Source organism: Octopus bimaculoides, chromosome 3 (assembly GCF_046866305.1).
Source record: "Octopus bimaculoides isolate indiv1 chromosome 3, ASM4686630v1, whole genome shotgun sequence".
Taxonomy (NCBI): Eukaryota; Metazoa; Mollusca; class Cephalopoda; order Octopoda; family Octopodidae; genus Octopus; species Octopus bimaculoides.
Genome location: NC_142930.1, coordinates 21,358,577 through 21,378,469, shown reverse-complemented (window position 1 = coordinate 21,378,469; position 19,893 = coordinate 21,358,577). Strand labels below are relative to the sequence as shown.

The 19,893-nt window shown below is 35.4% G+C and overlaps 1 protein-coding gene across 2 annotated transcripts in view; it reads left to right on the top strand.

Moving 5' to 3' along the window:
• The window catches only part of LOC106884080 (MAM and LDL-receptor class A domain-containing protein 2), a 139,662-nt gene that overhangs the window by 52,539 nt on the left and 67,230 nt on the right, over positions 1–19,893 (top strand). For both annotated transcript variants that reach the window (XM_052966613.2, XM_014935299.3), the window contains exons 7-13: positions 905–999; positions 2,339–2,464; positions 4,622–4,966; positions 9,998–10,156; positions 15,094–15,444; positions 17,450–17,548; positions 19,001–19,345. In XM_052966613.2, coding sequence (XP_052822573.2) covers positions 905–999; positions 2,339–2,464; positions 4,622–4,966; positions 9,998–10,156; positions 15,094–15,444; positions 17,450–17,548; positions 19,001–19,345 — 1,520 coding nt within the window. The remainder of the gene's footprint in view (positions 1–904; positions 1,000–2,338; positions 2,465–4,621; positions 4,967–9,997; positions 10,157–15,093; positions 15,445–17,449; positions 17,549–19,000; positions 19,346–19,893) is intronic.

Sequence of the window (19,893 nt, the reverse complement as noted above, 5' to 3'; positions counted from 1 at the left end):
CTACCTAACAAAGAAGAAGAAGAAGAAGAAGAAGAAGAAGAAGAAGAAGAAGAAGAAGAAGAAGAAACAACAAAAGCTATAAAACAAATGAAATCCAAACTAAAACTAGAACAGCAACGGACCATGATAAAACGATAGCAAGCCCCTACATGGTAAATACTGGACTAAACTAAATGCAAAAGAAATAGACAGAGAAAAATCCCAGCAATGGTTGAGAAGCTCAGGACTCAAAGCAGAGACTGAAGGATTTTTAATTGCACCCACCAGAAATTACCAAAAAGCATATAATGAAAAGAAACATAACAAGTAACTGTAGAATATGTGGCGATGAACAAGAAACAATAAATCATATTATATCAGGCTAAGAAGGAATATATTCACAGACACGACAGAGCTGGGACCTACATACACTGGAAGCTATGCTAACACTATGGAATAACAACAGAAAAAAGATGGTATAAACACACACCAGAAAAGGTCACAGAAAAGAAGAAAGCAACCATACTCTGGGATATGCCAATACACACAGGTAGAGAAATTAAGGCAAATAGGCCAGATATAAAGATCATCATAAAGGATAAAAAATGCTTTCTAATTGATGTATCAATACCAGCAGATGACAATGTTTCCCTAAAAGAAATGGAGAAACTTTCAAAATACAGAGACTTGGAAATATGTGAAATATTTATTTAATGTTTTATTAATCGTTTAGTAATATAGAAAGTGAGATTTGTTGAAGTATCCCCTACTGCAGTTATGACCCTAACAATATATGTTTGTAATTTTAATGTATTTTAGAACATAGAAATGACAGAAATAGAAGAAATAGTGTTTAACACTGAGGTGGCTTTCCATCAATTTCGTTTGCTATTAAATCTTTTCTTTTTATTTGTTTATATTAAAGGCATCATGAAGTCATATTTGAAGCTATCCAAGGAAAGGGTTTTGACAGTCACATTGCCCTTGATGATGTGACTATATCAGAAAATAGCTGTTCAAGTAAGGGCAAAATATACCATAACATATTATTAACAATTAGCTTTAGTAATTATGTTTAGGTGAGCATGTATGTTTACATGCATATCTGCTGCCTGTATGTGAAAGAGAGGGAAGTAGTGTGTGTGCACATGTACACAAGTTTACTCCATTCCAAATAGATTTATATTTTTGATGGCAACATTCATCTTACTCAGTAACAGGATAAGAAGAATAATGAAATGAAAGCTTGAACAATGTTCTCATCAGTTCCCTTTTTCTATGCTTCCAAATTTTAAAATTTCATAGATTATTTTACTAACATATATTGTATCCTACACACTGGTTCATAAATGTTTGGAAACTATGGCTTGTATTCTATAGAAGCCAATAAGAGAGCCTCTATGTGGTTACTGGACTTACTACAAACAGCAACCAAATCTCTTTCAAATCATATTCTCCTCTCTTGAGAAAAAAATGAACATACTGGATAATGTGGTTCTATGTATTCCTAATAATATGAGATGGTCATATTTGTAATGTTTTTGGTCATAGATCTACTTGATCCAGGCTGACTTGGGGACTAACCAACAACAGCACCATAGTACATGCATGCATGAAATGTTGCATGAACTACACACCTGCACATTCTGTATCAAAGCTTAAAACTGGGAAATTTAGAGTTGTCAATGCAAGAACAGAAATTATTTACTTAAATAAACAAATTTAGTCAATATGTATTACAATTAAATATACCAAACATTCCAAACATTCAGTATTTTGCTCTGATTATTGTTGCATGAATCAGAGTTATATTACCTCTTCACTAGTAATTAGTTCTTGTCTTGCTATATGCATATGAGAAATAACATGTGTGAATAACACAAGACTGTCAAAAATATTTTACTCAGAGTTTTGCTTTGGTTAAAGATATGTTTGTGGTCCTCTGAAAATATGCAGTGATTGCTCCTATATGAACTGAACAAAGTGTTTGATAGACTCAAACAATTGTGAAATTCTGGATTTGTATTATATCATTTAGAGATAAACTCAAAGTGGTTCTAAGAACTTTGAGGCAACACTCAAACCTCAAGCCATTAACTCTGTACAAAACAAATAAAAACAACCAGCAGTGAGCTACAAGTCCATTTAACTGCCCACAGTGTCTAGTGTCATTATAGTATGTCTCTGGTAACTGGATGAATTAACCAACCTTACAATCCTTTGGCTATATTTTGTTCAAGAAAGGAACTTTTTGGTAAAATATTGTGAAAAAATGTGCTTTAGAATATGAGTTGTTGATTTGTTGAACACTTACTTGAAAACAATTAAATTTCTTTAACCAATCATTTTGCATTAACAGGTCACTGGAATGCTAGCTGCAATTTTGAGAGAGACACTTGCAATTATAATATTGAAAATAGCAAAGATATACGCAGCGGTTGGAGACTTCGCACAAATAAGGCAAATGAAATTTCTTCTAGTTCTGGTAATTGTTTTTGTTCATTTTATTATTATTTCAAGTAAAATGATTTAAAATATTGACATTTCAAATATTAAAGATGATGGGGCATTTCTTTTCCTGAAACTACAAGTAACTTTTGGCTTCACCTAGCAGTACAACATTGTAAGTATGTAAGTTGTAAGTATTACAAGCACAGCACATATGTATGCCTCAGTCAAACCCATTGAGTGGGGCATATTTGTTATATCTGTGACAAGTATCTGCTGAAAATGAACATTATAATGAAATGGTACTCATACCTGACAAGCATAATCACATGAGAGCTTCTTTACAAATGCAGTATTTATTCCATCTATCTGCAACCAGAGTTCAAATGCTAAGACCCATAATGTTAAATATCTACCATACATGGGAAGGCACTGCTGTTACACACAATTATTCAATCAATGACATTCAGTCCAAAGATGCACTGTTTTCTCACTCTAGCTCTTCTGCCACTACTATAAAAGTCTCTGCTCTTCAAAACTAGCATGTTATTTATGAACTCTACTTACATCCACTCATCTTATTCCTTCTCTGAACACTCAGTAATGAGAGAACAGATGAATGTATGTTACTTCTCTGACTGCACTAACCCCTTTTCCCAGTTCTGCCTCCTTACCAAAATTATATGATACATTCATACATTGTAATTTTTACATTTATCATAAAATAAAATTTATCTTAGTTTTAAACTATTAAAATAAATATAAAGAATCTCTTAGCTAAAGTGTTTTTCTTTTCTGAGGCCTATATGAGGTCATCTTTAATGAAATGATAAAAAATTCATAATCATGAATGTTTAAGCAGCTGGATCTCTACACTGCAAACACCATTGCAATTATTATGTTATATTCTTGCACTGAATAGTATATTTTTTTTCTGAAAGGAAGATATTACATCACAGTCAGAAATGAGAATTAATTCAGAACTCAGTACCCTCCCTAATTTATTGAAGCAAAAAGTCAAATATTTAAATATATATATATATATATATATATATATATATATATATATATATATATATATATATATATATATATATATATGAATAATTGGCTTAAATAAATAAAATGCAATTGCTATTATTTGATGATATTTCTCTTTTATTCATATTATATCCATATTATTAAAAAAACAACATCCTTCTTTTTGCACCATCATATCAACAGATAACCCCTGATGATTTCTGTAACAAATGCTCGCCCATATAAACAGTTTGGAAAATTGTCATCAGATGGAGTATAGGTTGATTACCTATCCCGATCCATTGTTTCACATCATCAGTGCAATGCTGCCACAAGTTGCCAAGTATTATGAAGCAGGCAAATATATTCAGAGTATGCTAATTTCTGCTTATGTATAGTACTTAATGACCTGAAAGAATTGTCTTCTTGCTTCAGGATATATGCTTCAGGATATATGCTTCAGTCTTGTGGGTCTCCATGATATCCACAACATATGGCACTTTTCTGCAACTTGAAGAGGGATACTTTTCACCATTGCTCAACATTTAACAGACATGTCTCATCTTTCTTCACAGCCACTAACAAGAACAATGTCTTTACTACAAGCATCAACTACTACATGAATATGAAACAGGCCGAAAATTAGTAACAGCAATCTTTTAGTGTCCAGGGCTCCCAAATTAACTCTCTACTCAGTTTGATGATGGTAGAGATCATCATCCACAGGAACTTGCTCTGCAAGGTGGAATGATCCTTTCAGCACAACTCCCTTGCCATTTTTTATGATAATGCATTTGCCATTTGGTCTATAAGGACTTACTGTAATATATTTCACAATAAACCATAAAAGTATAATGGAGAGATACAAGTGAACTAAATCAACTCCAGGAGATGAAAAACTAAGTATGCTATGATATCATTTGAATTTGGAACATATAAAATACTACAGAATATTCAACTCTGTTAATTAGAAGTGAATGAGGGGAATCTAATTAGTTGAGCATTGACCAGATAACAGTTAAACTTATGTTATTATAGATATTTTTCTTATAGAAAACTTTTTGTCTACTTAAATATTACTCAATTTATAATTTATTTGTATCTTAGCAAATAACATGTATTAGCATTAAATATTAAAGGAAATAATCAAAAAACCTTTTTTACTGTTTTATAGGAAATTACCTGCAATTTAATTCGTACAACACAAGGATGAGACACTCTATAAGCTCACCTATGATTGATATTCCAAATGAAAAGATCAAACTTGAATTTCTCTATTACATGCCTGGGACTGGAACTAAGTCACTACAAGTAAGATTTGAGGAAGAAGGACTTAAATCATGGTTTACCAAAACACCATATTTATGGCAAGATTCTGGAGACCGTGGAACTGAGTGGCAGTATGGTTGTATGGATTTACCCAGTAAAAGTGGAAGAATTGTATTCACTGGTTTTGCTAGAGATAGATATTCAAAAATCGGTCTTGATGATTTACTTGTTGATAAAGGCTACTGTCGAAGTAAGTAGAATTGTTTTACTCTCTTTGCAAGTGCTGAATGGATTTTGTGGCTTTACTTTCTTTAAGTGTTTTAATTCTGTTTCATCTTTTTTATTAGAAACTTTATTTCTTAAATTTTAATTAAATTAGATTACTTTTAGTTTTGCTTTCTAAATTACATCTGCTTTCACAGTTGGAAAGTCTTTGATTTCAGATCTGGTCAAACATTTTATATTAAAGCTGTTCTGTAATTTGAAAAGGTATAAAATATTAGTTGAATAAATGCAGAAAACTATGTGCATGTTATCTTTTCACCGTTTTTCTGATGGAAACAGAATGTCAACTTACTTCCCTTTTACTATGTAAGTGTTACATAACAACGCAAGATTATATATATCATAGGTATTGTGAATTGACTGAAACTTAATCTAAGTCTATAAGTATTTATTAGCATCTGTCAAGTGTTTGTAGAGAATGAACACATGATTAAGTTTATATTCTTTTGTACATTTCCCACTACATCTGTGTGTTAGTATCATGTGACAGTATATTTTGCACCTAAACATGTTCACTCAACTGTGTTGGCCTTCTTTTTGGCTTTGTTAAATAAAGATTATGACATTCTTGTATTTTACATGGTTATTAGTAATGCAAGTGAAATAAAATAATTATAAAAGTTGTATCCAAAATCAGGATGCAGTTCTAGCTCATGAATAGTAGATTAAACAAAGGATATATTGAGTAAAACAAAAAACGAACCAACCAAAAATGATGAGATAAAGATGTCTCATTTTGAAGGCAGCATTTCAATATTAAATGTTTAAAAGTAGTGATGGTGGGGTGGCAGCAGCGGCAGTGGTGGTGGTGATTGTTATTGTCTGCAGATATTTAATATGTACACATAGATTTCCTATCCAATTTCATTTAAATTGCTGTTTCTGTTGCTTAGCTCTTAGTTAAGCTTAGCCAATTAGACTTATGATTAAGATGTTCAAGTGGTAGCAATTCCAACGTTTATTAAGACACAGTGTATGCAGAATAACATTATTCAAAATGTCTATTTTTGAAGATAAATAGTGTACTATTCTGGCAGGATGAGCAGCCATGTAGAGGATCTCTCATTAGTTCACAATTGTTCTCTCTGATGTTGACTTTGTCTTTATCTCTTCACTATCATTAAAATAAGTGCCAGTCAGATATTGGACTTTACCTAATTGATATTCCTAGCTCCAGAATTTGTTGTCTTCTCCCTAAATTAAAAACCTTAGTTTTGTTATTTGAACAACTAATACCTTCATTTCATTTTGAGAACATGCATCTCTTTAACATCACAATTGTCATATGTATCATTTATTTGTTTTGGGTTCTTTGATATGAATACATGATATTGTTTTTTCAAACACACAGTAAGAAAATTTTAGGGAAAGAACAGTAATGTTTTTGAAAAATATTGCACATTGTTTCCTTATCATCATCATTGTTGCCGTTGTCATCATCATGGCTATTGTTGTTGGTAGTGGTGGTGGCAGCAGTGATGGTAGTGGCATCATCATCATCATCATCATCATCATTTAATATTCAATTTTTCATACTGGCATGGGTTGGATAGTTTGACAGGAGCTGGTAAGTCAGAAGACAGTGCCAAGCTCTGTCTGTTTTGGCATGGTCTCCGTTGCTGGATGTCTCTGTTGCTGAATGTAAGGGGTGCATTCCTGTGACTCTACTACACTTCTTATGTGTTCATAGCTTGGACAGGGTTCTCCATATAGAATTTGTATGTATGTATGTGTGCAGGCTTATCCCTGTGGTTACTTTGTTTAAGCTAAATATTACTGCTAGATTCTTCCTAATCTTGAAACCACTGGCACCATCCTGTATGCACTGTAAAAATTAGGTGTAGGTGCGACTGCATTGTAAGAAGCTTGCTTCCTAACCACATGTGGGTGTGACGACCTTCTTTAGCTTGGAGTGCCTGTGTTTCTCCTTTCCCTACCCACTGTCTTTGACACTTGACATTTTTATAGAGAACCCATTTCTCATCACCAATCACTATTCAGTCCAAAAAGGTTTATTTGTGAGATGTGACAGCAAAGAAGAGCACGCATTCATATTCTACATGTGATTAGACTTGGAAAATTTGCAAGTAACCTATTGACCCAATTTGCTGACTTTTCGGATGGCAAGAAGGTTTCATTGAATGTTTGAATGACCAAATCCAAACTTCTCTGCTAATTCCTGAACAGTTACAATGGGATTTTGTTCCACCAGGGTTTGTAGGATATCTTTGTCAGGCTCTACAGATTTTCTAGGACAAGAGATGTCTTCTAGGCTATAGTTTCTGGCTCAGAATTTCTGGAACCACCATTGACACTAGCTTGCACTTATTGTCTAATCCCCATATACTGCATTAATATACCTTACACTTTCCATTGCATTGTTGCCTTTATTGAACTCATAAAGCAAAATATATTGAACATGATCCTTTGTCACTTCCATCATAGCTGTGAAAAAATACCTGTTAAAATCGAACTGCACTCTTCAAAACTTGCTCTAAGAATAAGTACAAGGTAAAATTACTACCTGTTTTTATAGCAAGTTGATGAAGATAGTTTATCCTGTCTCTCTCTGACTTTTAGTTCATGCAATTGAAAAAATCCACATTAAGTATGGGATGACCCAATGTCATCATTGTCACTATAATTATCATCATTATCATCATCGTTTAACATCCATCTTCCATGTTAGCATGGGTGGGACAGTACTACAAGAGCCAGCCAGGCTGAAGCCTGCACCAGACTTCTGTGACAGTTTGGGCAGGATTTTTACAGCTGGATGCCCTTCTTAACACCAACCACTCAGCAGAGTGGACTTAATGCTTTTTATGTGGCACAAGCACAAGCGAGGTCAGTTTTGTAAAGGTTTTTACTGCTGGATGCTCTTCTTAACACCAACCACTTTACAGTGTGGACTAGGTGCTTTTAAGTGGCACCTGCACTGACAGGGTCACCAAGTACTTGTATGACATAAACTTTTAAGAAGGAAGGACGCATTGGTGGAGGTGATGATGAAAACGCTATTGTGAGACAGATACTGGTGTCTTGTTGTAGAGGAAGTACAAGGTTACTCAGCCAGAGAGAGAAAGATCAGGAATGAAGAGAGAAACAGGTGTGCTACTGCAAAGAAAACTGAGGGAAATAAATATATATATATGTGTGTATGTGTGTGTGTGTGTGTGTGTGTGTGTGTGTGTGTGTGTGTGTGTGATGTGTGTGTGTGTGTATATATATATATATATATATATATATATATATCATCATCATCATCATCATCATCGTTTAACGTCCGCTTTCCATGCTAGCATGGGTTGGACGACTTGACTGAGGACTGGTGAAACCGGATGACAACACCAGGCTCCAATCTAAATTTGGCAGAGTTTCTACAGCTGGATGCCCTTCCTAACGCCAACCACTCAGAGAGTGTAGTAGGTGCTTTTACGTGTCACCTGCACGAAGGCCAGTCAGGCGATACTGGCAACGGCCACGCTCGAAATGGTGTCTTTTATGTGCCACCCGCACAAGCCAGTCCAGGGGCACTGGCAACGATCTCGCTCGAAAATCATACGGAGGCCAGTCAGGCGGTACTGGCAACGGCCACGCTCAAAATGGTGCATCTTATGTGCCACCCACACAAGAGCCAGTCCAGGGGCACTGGCAACGATCTTACTTGGCTTGCCGGGTCTTCTCATGCACAGCACATTTCCAAATATATATGTTTTTAGAAAAGTCATTTATGGAAAAGTCAATTCAAGTTATTTTGTATAATGTGAAATAAAATATTTTGTAGAATGTGAAATAAATTATCTTTAAAATAAAAGTTTCAGTTACTCTTTTACTTGTTTCAGTCATTTGACTGCGGCCATGCTAGAGCACCGCCTGTAGTCGAGCAAATCGACCCCAAGACTTATTCTTTGTAAGCCTAGTACTTATTCTATCGGTCTCTTTTGCTGAACCGCTAAGTTACGGGGGACATGAACACACCAGCATTGGTTGTCAAGCGATGTTGTGCTGGGGGTGGGGGGCAAACACAGATACACAAACACACGTGGCCGTTGCCAGTACCGCCTGACTGGCTCCTGTAGGATTTTCGAGCGAGATCGTTGCCAGTGCCCCTGGACTGGCTTGTGCGGGTGGCACATAAAAGACACCATTTCGAGCGTGGCCGTTTTCGTGCGGGTGACACGTAAAAGCACCCACTACACTCTCTGAGTGGTTGGTGTTAGGAAGGGCATCCAGCTGTAGAAACTCTGCCAAATTAGACTGGAGCCTGGTGTTGCCATCCGGTTTCACCAGTCCTCAGTCAAATCGTCCAACCCATGCTAGCATGGAAAGCGGACGTTAAACGATGATGATGATGATGATGATATATATATGACGGGCTTCTTTCAGTTTTCATCTACCAAATCCACTCACAAGGCTTTGGTCAGCCCGAGGCTATAGTAGAAGACATTTGCCCTAGGTGCAACGCAGCAGGACTGAACCTGGAACCATGTGGTTGGTAAGCAAGCTACTTACCACACAGCCACTCCTGTACCTATATGATATTTTTAAAAATTACTTTGCGAAGACAAATGAAATTTCAATAATTTCAGTTAGATAGTACCTAATGTAGCATCTATTTTCATGAAAATGAAAATAAAGGTAAAGTTAATGAGTTGCTAATTCTTTCAAAAATATAGTAAATGTAGGATTTTAAATGGGCATACAAGCAGCAAAATCGGTATAGCAAATGATTAACTCTCTTAAAGTCTTCATTTACATCTCTCTTCATTTCAGTTCAAATTAAATCTGATAAAAGATCATATTTCCTCTCTCTGGCATCAAGAAAATGAGTAACATTCCAACTTTCAAATTTGTAATCTACCAACGTTATTTACATTATTTACATTTGACAGATATTTGTCCTTATCTTGTTTGTTGTTAACACCATGTTTCGGCTGATATGCCCTCCAGCTTTCATCATACCAATGTATATTGTTATTGTTTTATATTTTAGCTGGGATCACAAATCATGTATGCACATTTGATAATCCACTGCTCTGTCAATATGAAATTAGCTGTATGAACCCTAATGAATATATATGGAAGAGGAGGAAGGGAGCAACTCCATCAAGTAAAACTGGGCCTAGCACTGATAATTCAAGAAAAACCAATGGTAAGTTTAATTTATTTATTTTGTTTTACTATGCACAATATTTATGTCCAAATATATTTCATGTGTGTGAGTGTGTGTGTGTGTGTGTGTGTGTGTGTATGCATATGGATACAGGAACTGGCATTAAAAGTAGAGCTGGTACAGAAACAATTGTAAATGTTCATTAAAGATGTGTTAAAGTCTTTCTTTGTCTTCTTATTTGGATTATATATATATATATATATATATATATATATATATATATATATATAGAGAGAGAGAGAGAGAGAGAGATAGATAGATAGATAGATAGATAGATAGATAGATAGATAGATAGATAGATAAAACTTACTTGGAAATGGTTGCGTGACATTCAATCATATAATAATATAAATAATATATATATGCATATATGTTATTTATATTTCATATATATAGGTGTGTGTGTGTGTGTGTGTGTGTGTGTGGCTGGTGCAAGGTTCCATCCAGACCTAGGGTAACATGGTGGTGGAATGATGCAACAGACAGGGACATTAGAGTTAAGAAACAGGCTTGGAAGTCCTAGAAGAATGGGGGTGGGGAGGAACTGTATCAGAATGCCAGATGGGATGCTAGAAGACAAGTATATCTAGCCAAAGGAGAAGAAAAGAAGAAGTTTGCCTATGTTCAGCAACGTGGAAACCAAAGAACTGAAGTGTTTCGGATTGCAAGACAGTGTGTGGGAGAAAATCATGATGGCATAGGAGAGAAATGTGTCCATATAGATGATGGAGCACTTGCATCCAATAATTCTGCAAAGAAAGAGACTTGGAAATGGCATTATGAAAGACTGCTGAATGTATAGAATGAATGGGAGGGGAAGAGTCTGCCAAATGTTGACCCAATTGAAGGACCAGCAACTCAAATCGACAGCAATTAAGGATATGAAGACAGGAAAAGCCCCATCCCATCACAAATCACTGCTGGCAGTGTGGGTTATGGTCTAGTCACCTGTATTATAAATTAGGTGGTTCACAAAGGAGTCATACCCAATGACTGATGTAGCAGCACTATAGTCAACTGCTACAAAGGTAAGGTTGATGCCTTAGATAGAAATAATTACAGAGGTATCAAATTGTTGGGTCAGGTGATGAAAGTTACAGAGAAAATCATATTTCAACTAATTAGGGAGAGAGTTAGTTTAGGTGAGATGCAGTTTAGTTTTGTGCCAGGGAGAAGCACCACTGATGCTATATTTCTGTTAAGACAGCTGATCGAGAAATACCTAGCCAAAGATAATCCTCTGTACCTGACCTTTATTAACTTGGAGGAAGCCTTTGACAGGGTCCCCCGATCCATTATCTGGTGGTCAATGTGGAAACTAGGGATAGACAAGTGATTGGTTAGAGTTGTACAAGCCCTATACAGGGATGCTACCAATAATTTGTGGGTTGGCCATGAGTACAGCAAACAATTCCAGGTAGAAGTAGGGGTTCACCCAGGATCGGTGCTCAGCCCCCCGCCTCTTGTTCATCGTAGTCCGCCTGGCATTAACAAAGAAATTCAAGACAGGCTGCCCCTGGGAACTCCTTTGTGCTGATGACCTTGCTCTCATAGCTGGATCACTATCTGAACTAGAGAAAAGTTCCAGGAATGGAAGCAAGGTCTAGAGTTAATATAGTGAAAACCAAAGTCTTAGTAAGTAGGAAGACAGACAAATCACAAATCCCTTCTGATAGATGGCCCTGCTCAATCTGTAGAAAAGGTGTAGGTAGAAACTCCATAAGACGTACCTGGTGTAGGCTTTGGACACATAAAAGGCGCAACAATATCGAAGGAAGGTTAAAAGGAAAGGTAAACTAGCTTTTGAATGTGGAAGATGCAGAGGTACAATAAATGCTGAAAATGTGCAGAAAATAAACTCCATCAACTGTCAGTTGGGCAAGCTAGAGGTAGTAGATAGCTTCCATTATCTAGCTGACCAAGTTAGTAGTGGGGGTGGATGCTCCAAGAGCGTAGCTGTGAAAATAAGATTAGGCTGGGCAAAGTTCAGAGAGCTCCTACCGTGCTGGCAACAAAGGACCTCTCTCTCAGAGTGAAAAGCAGATTGTTTGATGTCTGTGTGCAAATAGCTATGCTGCATGGCAGTGAAACATGGGTTGTGACAGCCAAAGACATGTGTAGGCTTGAAAAAAATGAAGCCAGTATGCTTTTGCTAAATGTGCAATGTCAGTGTGCATGTGCAACAGAGTATACGCATCTTGAGAGAAAAGTTAGACATAAGAGGCATCAGATGTGGTGTGCGAGTGAGACGACTGCTAAAGCCTAAATCCTAATTAGTTCCTGCTAAACCCTAATCCGACAACAAACCTGGATACCCACCCATCCAATGATGCTGTTGCCACTATGTGGCACGAAACACAACACACCAGCACATCAGTATCCGTATACCCACACACTAGTCCCTGAATGCACTCACCATATGTTCTCACACACATATAAATACAAGCAGTACACACATACATACACACCAGATGTAAACATACATGCACCCATTCGTGCACATACACATACATATGAATACATACATAAATACAGAGATACACATATACACATATACCAAACGTATTCATATATATACTGATTCAAACGTGCATGCCAAATAAATACACACATACACACAGCAGATACTAAAGCACATATATATGCACATACATATACACACAGTGGACACTAATGTACACATAAATTAGCACACATGCACACACCTGATACACACCTAATACACACACTAAAGTACACATACATATGCACCAGCAAACCAATTCTATCAGCTCACACTTACAGTAAACACACACACAGCAGACACATATGCACACACACCAGATATGAATGCTCATGCATTCATGTAACAGTTAAATCTACACACATATGCATACTGGCAACTGGTGTTAGTAGCAATTTTCTCTCCATTTCCTTGTCTGTGAGGCACCACCAACATTCTCTCCAACTGCACAGTCCTAGATATATAGACTGGGATTTCTATTTGATGTTGTTACTATAACACTATTGATATCAACAACACCATGTTGACCTGCCTTAACCAATAGCAACACAATCTCCAGTAGCCTCCTTGAACTTCCTTCATTAATTTACCTAAGCCTGAAGAGATTTACAAGCCCACAAAACTTTAAATTGCATGGATACAAATTAAACTGTTATTAAATATATATCATCATCATCATTGTCGTTGTCGTTTAATGTCCGCTTTCCATGCTGGCGTGGGATGGACGGTTTCACTGAGGACTGGCAAGCCTGGAGGCTGCACCAGGCCCAATCTGATGTAGCAAGGTTTCTACAGCTGGATGCTCTTCCTAATGCCAACCACTCTGAGTGTGTAGTGGATGCTTTTTAAGTCAGGTGGCACTGGCATCAACCACACTTGAATGGTGCTTTTATGTGTCACCAGCACTGGCATCGGTCATGATCGAATAGTACTTTTTACGTGCCATTGGAATTGGTGCCAGTCAGGCTGTACTGTTATTGGCCAGGATAACGATTTTTAATGGACTCAATAGGTTTTCTCAAGCACAGCACATTGCCCAGTGACTGTAGGGAACTATTAAATGGGCCGGTTATGCAACACCGGCATAGACTATAGCAATGATATCACTTATTTTGCTGGGTCTTCTCAAGCACAGCACATTGCCCAGTGACTGTAGGGAACTATTAAATGGGCTGGTTATGCAACACCGGCATAGGCTATAGCAATGATATCACTTATTTTGCTGGGTCTTCTCAAGCACAGCATATCCCCAAAGGTTTTGGTTACTAGTCATTGTCTCAATGAGGCCCACCATTCAAAGGTCATGCTTCACCACCTCATCCCCGGTCTTCCTTAATTTACCTCTTCCACAGTTAGAGATCAGCACTTCTTTACAAAGCTGTCTTCATTCATGCATAACACATAACCATACCAGTGCAGTTGTCTCTCTTGTACACCACACCTGATGCTTCTTAATATATATTTTTATATACTGTGTAAATAGTCATAAGACATCACATATTTTTATATATAGGTGTGTTAATGGCACTAGAGTGAACAAAATAAAAAAATTATTAATTCTATACTCGAGTATCAGATTAACTAAATATTAATAGTGAAACTCGAGTATAGGATTAACTAATTTTTTATTTTGTTCACTCTAGTGCCATTAACAGTGTGCCTCAAGAATTCTTTTTTTCTTGGTTTGGGTTTAAATGCCATTTTTAGCATGTAAGAAGTCTTGTCAAGGGTCTTCTCTCTGTATATAAATCTTTATACACTCTTGTGTGTGTGTGTGATGGACTTTGTACTGCTTCCATCTACCAAATTTAGTCTCAAGTTATTGTAGCAGGACTATAGAAAAAGATATATGTTATGCTGAATGTTTTGGTGTTCAGTTTTACTGAATCAGAGTTCAGTCAAACTGCAAAGTGAACTTCATAAGTACACAACCATGTCTACACCAATTATCTTATATCCTTTAGTTTTACTCATTTTTGAAAACTTATTGAAAGTTAAATGATGTCTTATTGAAAGTTAAGTGATAAAATTTTAATATGTTACAAGTGAGTAAGGTGTTGAGTTGGCAGAATAATTAGCATACTGTGCAAATTGCTTAGTGGCATTTTGTCCGACTACATTCTGAGTTCAAATTTTGCTGAGGCTGACTTTGCCTTTCATGCTTTCAGAGTTGATAAAATAAGCATCAGTCAAGCACTGGATTTAATGTAATTGACTTACCCAAACTTGCTAGCCTTTTGCTAAAATTTAAAACCTATATATTACAACTGAGTTAACATTTATATCCACTTAAAATAATCCTGTTAAATATAAAATTTTTCTTCATAAAAATTGATCAGTAATTTTAATATCCAATTACACTGTCTAAATTTTAATAAACTACTGATGAATTAATGTTCTCACTTGTTTGCAGGATACTATATGTATGCAGAAGCTTCTTATGGAAAGCCTAATGCTAGAGCAGAGCTGAAGTTTCTAGTTTCTAATGTCAAAGGGAAAAATCTGAAGTTTGCATACAACATGTTTGGAAATGAAATTGGTCAGCTATATGTCATATTTAACACTAGTAAATCATTAGCTAAACTATCTTCAAGCAAAGAAGTAGTTTGGACAAAGAAAGGAAACAAAGGAAAATACTGGCACAAAGCATGTTTGCATATTGAAAATGACATAAGTGAAATCATATTTGTAGCTGTAAGAGGATATTCATACGAAGGAGACATTGCAATAGACAATGTAGTAGTTGAAGAAAAAGAATGCCCTGGTAATGTTTAAAAATTTCATTTTTCATATGTAAGATGGTTTGCTAAATTGATAGGGCTTGTTTATATATGATGAGAGTAACTATTATTGACTTGATCACTGGGTAGATATAAATAAATGAAGTGGTATTGCACCAGCCTAAACAGTTAATTTCATCATTCTCACCTCTAGAACAAATTTTATCAACATTGAAAAGACTGGGGTTTATAAGTACAATTGATTACACTGTCCATTCGGTATTAGTAAAAAGCATTATTGAATTGACATTTTGGTGGAATTTGCCACTGTATTATAATATATCAAAATATCTGTACTATGAATCCATAACTAGCTGTAAGTACTGGCAACTAAAATAGTTAAACAGAGAGTAGAGTGCTAGGAGAAAATCATGAAAAATCCATAATAAATCTACTCTTTTTCAAAAAATTTTCTCAACTTAGAAAAAACTTTGCATATCCTCATAAAGGAACCTTTTATTCTTTCTTCAAAGCAGAATCTCACTTTACAAACCAACCTTGGCATAGTTGTTTGTCAATTCCAGCATGAAATGCTTAGAAATTCAAAGTTTTTCAAGTATATTAAAGAGTCTAAAGTTTTCCTTCATAAAGGAAACAAATTCAACAATAAGCAGCTATTTGTACTTTACAAAGTGTAAATGTAATCTCTGCAAAATACTACTCCTATCTCTAGAGCATTAAACTCGTTCTTTGACACTGTTCAGACACTGGTCAATCTTCTGTTAGTTACACAGTGATAGCAAAATATTGAAAATTTGCATTAGAAATAAGGATTTTGAGTTCAAACCCAGTCTAGGGGAATGAATATATGTAGGAATGGGGCATAGAAAAATAGTGATTTCTTTGATCAAGTTTTATCATCATCATCATCATCATCGTTTAACGTCCGCTTTCCATGCTAGCATGGGTTGGACGATTTGACTGAGGACTGGTGCAACCGGATGGCTACACCAGGCTCCAATCTAATTTGGCAGAGTTTCTACAGTAAACACAAAATGTGTACACTGAAGTTAATAGTTTGGTCATTTTTAATTGTTATGCTACATTAAATTCAACAACTGTAAAACTGTCAGATAATACAGTATATCTTCTCTTCTAATAACTTTATTGAGTAAACTGTTCGGAATTACATCATAAAATACACATTTTAGCCACATAAACAGTACAATGAAAACATTCAGTAAAATGATTAGTCCTTTTTTTGTACCAATAAATGAAATAGAAAAAAATTTAGCTGAAAACTACTGGTTGAATAAATTGATATTAAAAATTTTAATTTCAGTATGTTAATATAGATGATCGTGGAGGCGCAATGGCCCAGTGGTTAGGGCAGCTGACTCGCGGTCAGAGGATTGCAGTTTTGATTCCCAGACCGGGCGTTGTGTGTGTGTTTATTGAGCAAAAACACTTAAAGCTCAACGAGGCCCCAGCAGGGGGGGGGGGTGACCCCTATTGTACTCTTTCACCCCAACTTTCTCTCACTCTTTCTTCCTGTTTCTTGAGTAACGCTGCGATGGACTGGCATTCCATCCAGCTGGGGGGACCACATACGCCATAGAAATCAGGAAACCGGGCCCATGAGCCTGGCTAGGCTTTAAAAGGGTGCATAAAAAATAAAATAATGTTAATATAGATGATGCATGCTTTAAAAAAAATCTAAAATAGGAGAAATTTGGACTCAAAAACAATATCCATTATAGTTTTTTCATAAATTATATTTTTCATACAAAAAAAAGACATAAAAAAATTGAGGTTTAAGATTTTTCTTTTTAATATCTATGCAGAGACATTATAAAATTGTTGTAATTTAATTAATTATTATTTGAATTGGAAGTATAGGGAGAACCATTTCTTTTTCCTTTGAATATTTCTGTACCAGTAAGACAAACTTTCAAAGAAATTTATCTGTTTTGAAAATGCAGAAATTTAGTTCTTCAAATTATGATGCATAAACTTTCTTTTACATTATATTTTTTTATATTGCTGCAGGTCCCTTTGACTGTGACTTTCAAAGCAAAACATGCAAATATACAGTATACCGTTCTAATCTTCCATGGAAAACTGTGTACCAAAATTCAGATTCAAGCGGTAAATTTCATTTTTTGTTACCCAAAATGTCATCATATGAATATAGACATGTATACAGACATAACAAAAGTAAATAGACACCCCTCTAATCGTTAAAATTCATTTAAATCTAAAATTATACATTTGAATTATTTATTAATTATTATAATGTAAATATCTGATATCTAGTAGACATGTTCCTAGCATTTTCCAATGCAAGTGCCTTATTAGGCATACTACTGATCAGATGACGAATATTCTCTTAAGGAATTTAATTTCTTGCTAAGTTTCATGCAGTAATCTCAAAAGATCTGACTTTGAAGATGTTTTCATGTCCTGTCCATTATGCCCAGAGGTGTTCAGTAGGTGACTGGTTTGGTCATGGAAGCTTTTTAATGCCATTCTCTTTTTAGTCATGTCACATTTCTATTTTCAACGATGCCTTTAGGTTTGTGGTGGTACCAATTTTTTACTCTGTCAAGTCCATACTTGTTGTAGAGTGTCTAATGGACAAGCCTGGCTATATTGTCATGGCGTCTCTTATATTCCTTTATATTGTCGTGGCATCTCTTATATTCCTCATAATAATAATAAGGATTATTATTATTAATATTATTATTATAACTATTAGGGTAGTGAGCTGGCAGAATCATTAACATACTGGGTAGAATGCTGAGTGGCAATTTGTCTGTCTTCATGTTGTGAGTTCAAATTCTGCTGAGGTTGACTTTGCCTTTCATCCTTTTGGAGTTGATAAAATAAATATCAGCTGAGCAATGGGGCTGATGTAATCAACTTACCCTACCTCCAAAGCAGCTGGTCTTGTGCTAAAATTTGAAATCATTATTATTTATGTTTGCATTTGTTTCTCTCCTGGAATATGTATGTGATTTTCAAGCATTCCAGGCATTTAGTTTTTTATGAGTTTTCTCTTTTTCAGCTATGCTTCATTTTCATTTTTTCTTTTGTACAATAAATTTTCCAGGCTTTCCAAACTGGGATGGTCTGTTTGTTAGATCAGTTGATTATATTAATTCATGCATGTCCTATCTTTAACCACTCCATTGTTTAATCATTCAGACCGAAGCAAATGTCTATAGAAAAACCTGAACTAATGATTTTGCTGAAATCATCAGTACAGCCTTTTCTTTCATTTCATATGTATAAAGTTTCAGTCAAATATTTTACTACCTTATTTCAAGAGACATGTTTTCTACCTTCATAAAATTTTTTCTGCACTGGATGTTTTCATAGTCAGTAGAGAGGTAAAACGGTTGAGCACCAGACTAAATGACTTAGTTTCATCTCAAACTGAAAATGAACAACGGATCCACAAGTTCCTTGTTAGAAAATTATTAACTTATTGTTACTATGTATTTTGGATTTATCATTAGCTTAGTCACTATTCTGACAACTTCATTTTAAACTACATACCAATATTAACGTATTTTGCTTGTTTTCTTTATTTTACAGACACAAACATTTACTTAAATGTTTATTCAAATACAAATACTGAAAATGCAAAATTTCAAATGCAGTCCCCTAAAGCAGATGTGAAGGAAAATTCTAGTATCACCTTCAAATACCAAATGAGAGGAAATATGAAAGAGTTTGCACTAATTACTTATGATTTTTATTCACAGAATAAAAGTTGGTCTTCAAATTTCAATGATATTACTAATTTAATAACAGCATGTGTAAATCTCCCAGTTTCAACAAAATTAGGGCTGATCTTTCAGATGACAACAAATATTAATTCCCGAGGGAACACATATGCATACCTGGATGACATTGAAGTCCACAATGAAACATGCAAATGTAAGATTCAAAATATCTTCATTTTAAATTGAATTTCTTCTCAATTTTATTCAAATTACTTTTCTTGATATTTTTTAATCCATTTTCCCATTCTTGCATTGTCAGGGTTGTTTTGCTGCAACAATTATTTTTACAATTCTGGATTCCCACCTTTGTTTGAAAACAGAGTGGCATCTGTTGTGGGACAATTAGAGTTATGTGTCCTGATCAGGGGTACAACACAATGGCTGAAGTGAGGTTTAAATTTATAACCACATGATGATGATCATCATTTAATGTCGACTTTCTTTGCTAGCATAGGTTACATGGCTTGGCTGGAACTGGTAAACAGGAGAGCTGCACCAGGTTCCAGTCTGATTTGGTATGGTTTCTACAGCTGGATGCTCTTCTTAATGCCAACCACTCTGAGAGTGTAATGGGTGCCTTTTACGTGCCACTGATGCAGGTGCCATTTACACGACACCAGTAACATCCACAACTACAAATTCATGGGTGCTATTTACATAATACTGGCAATGGGCATGATTATGGCTTCACTTCACTTAACA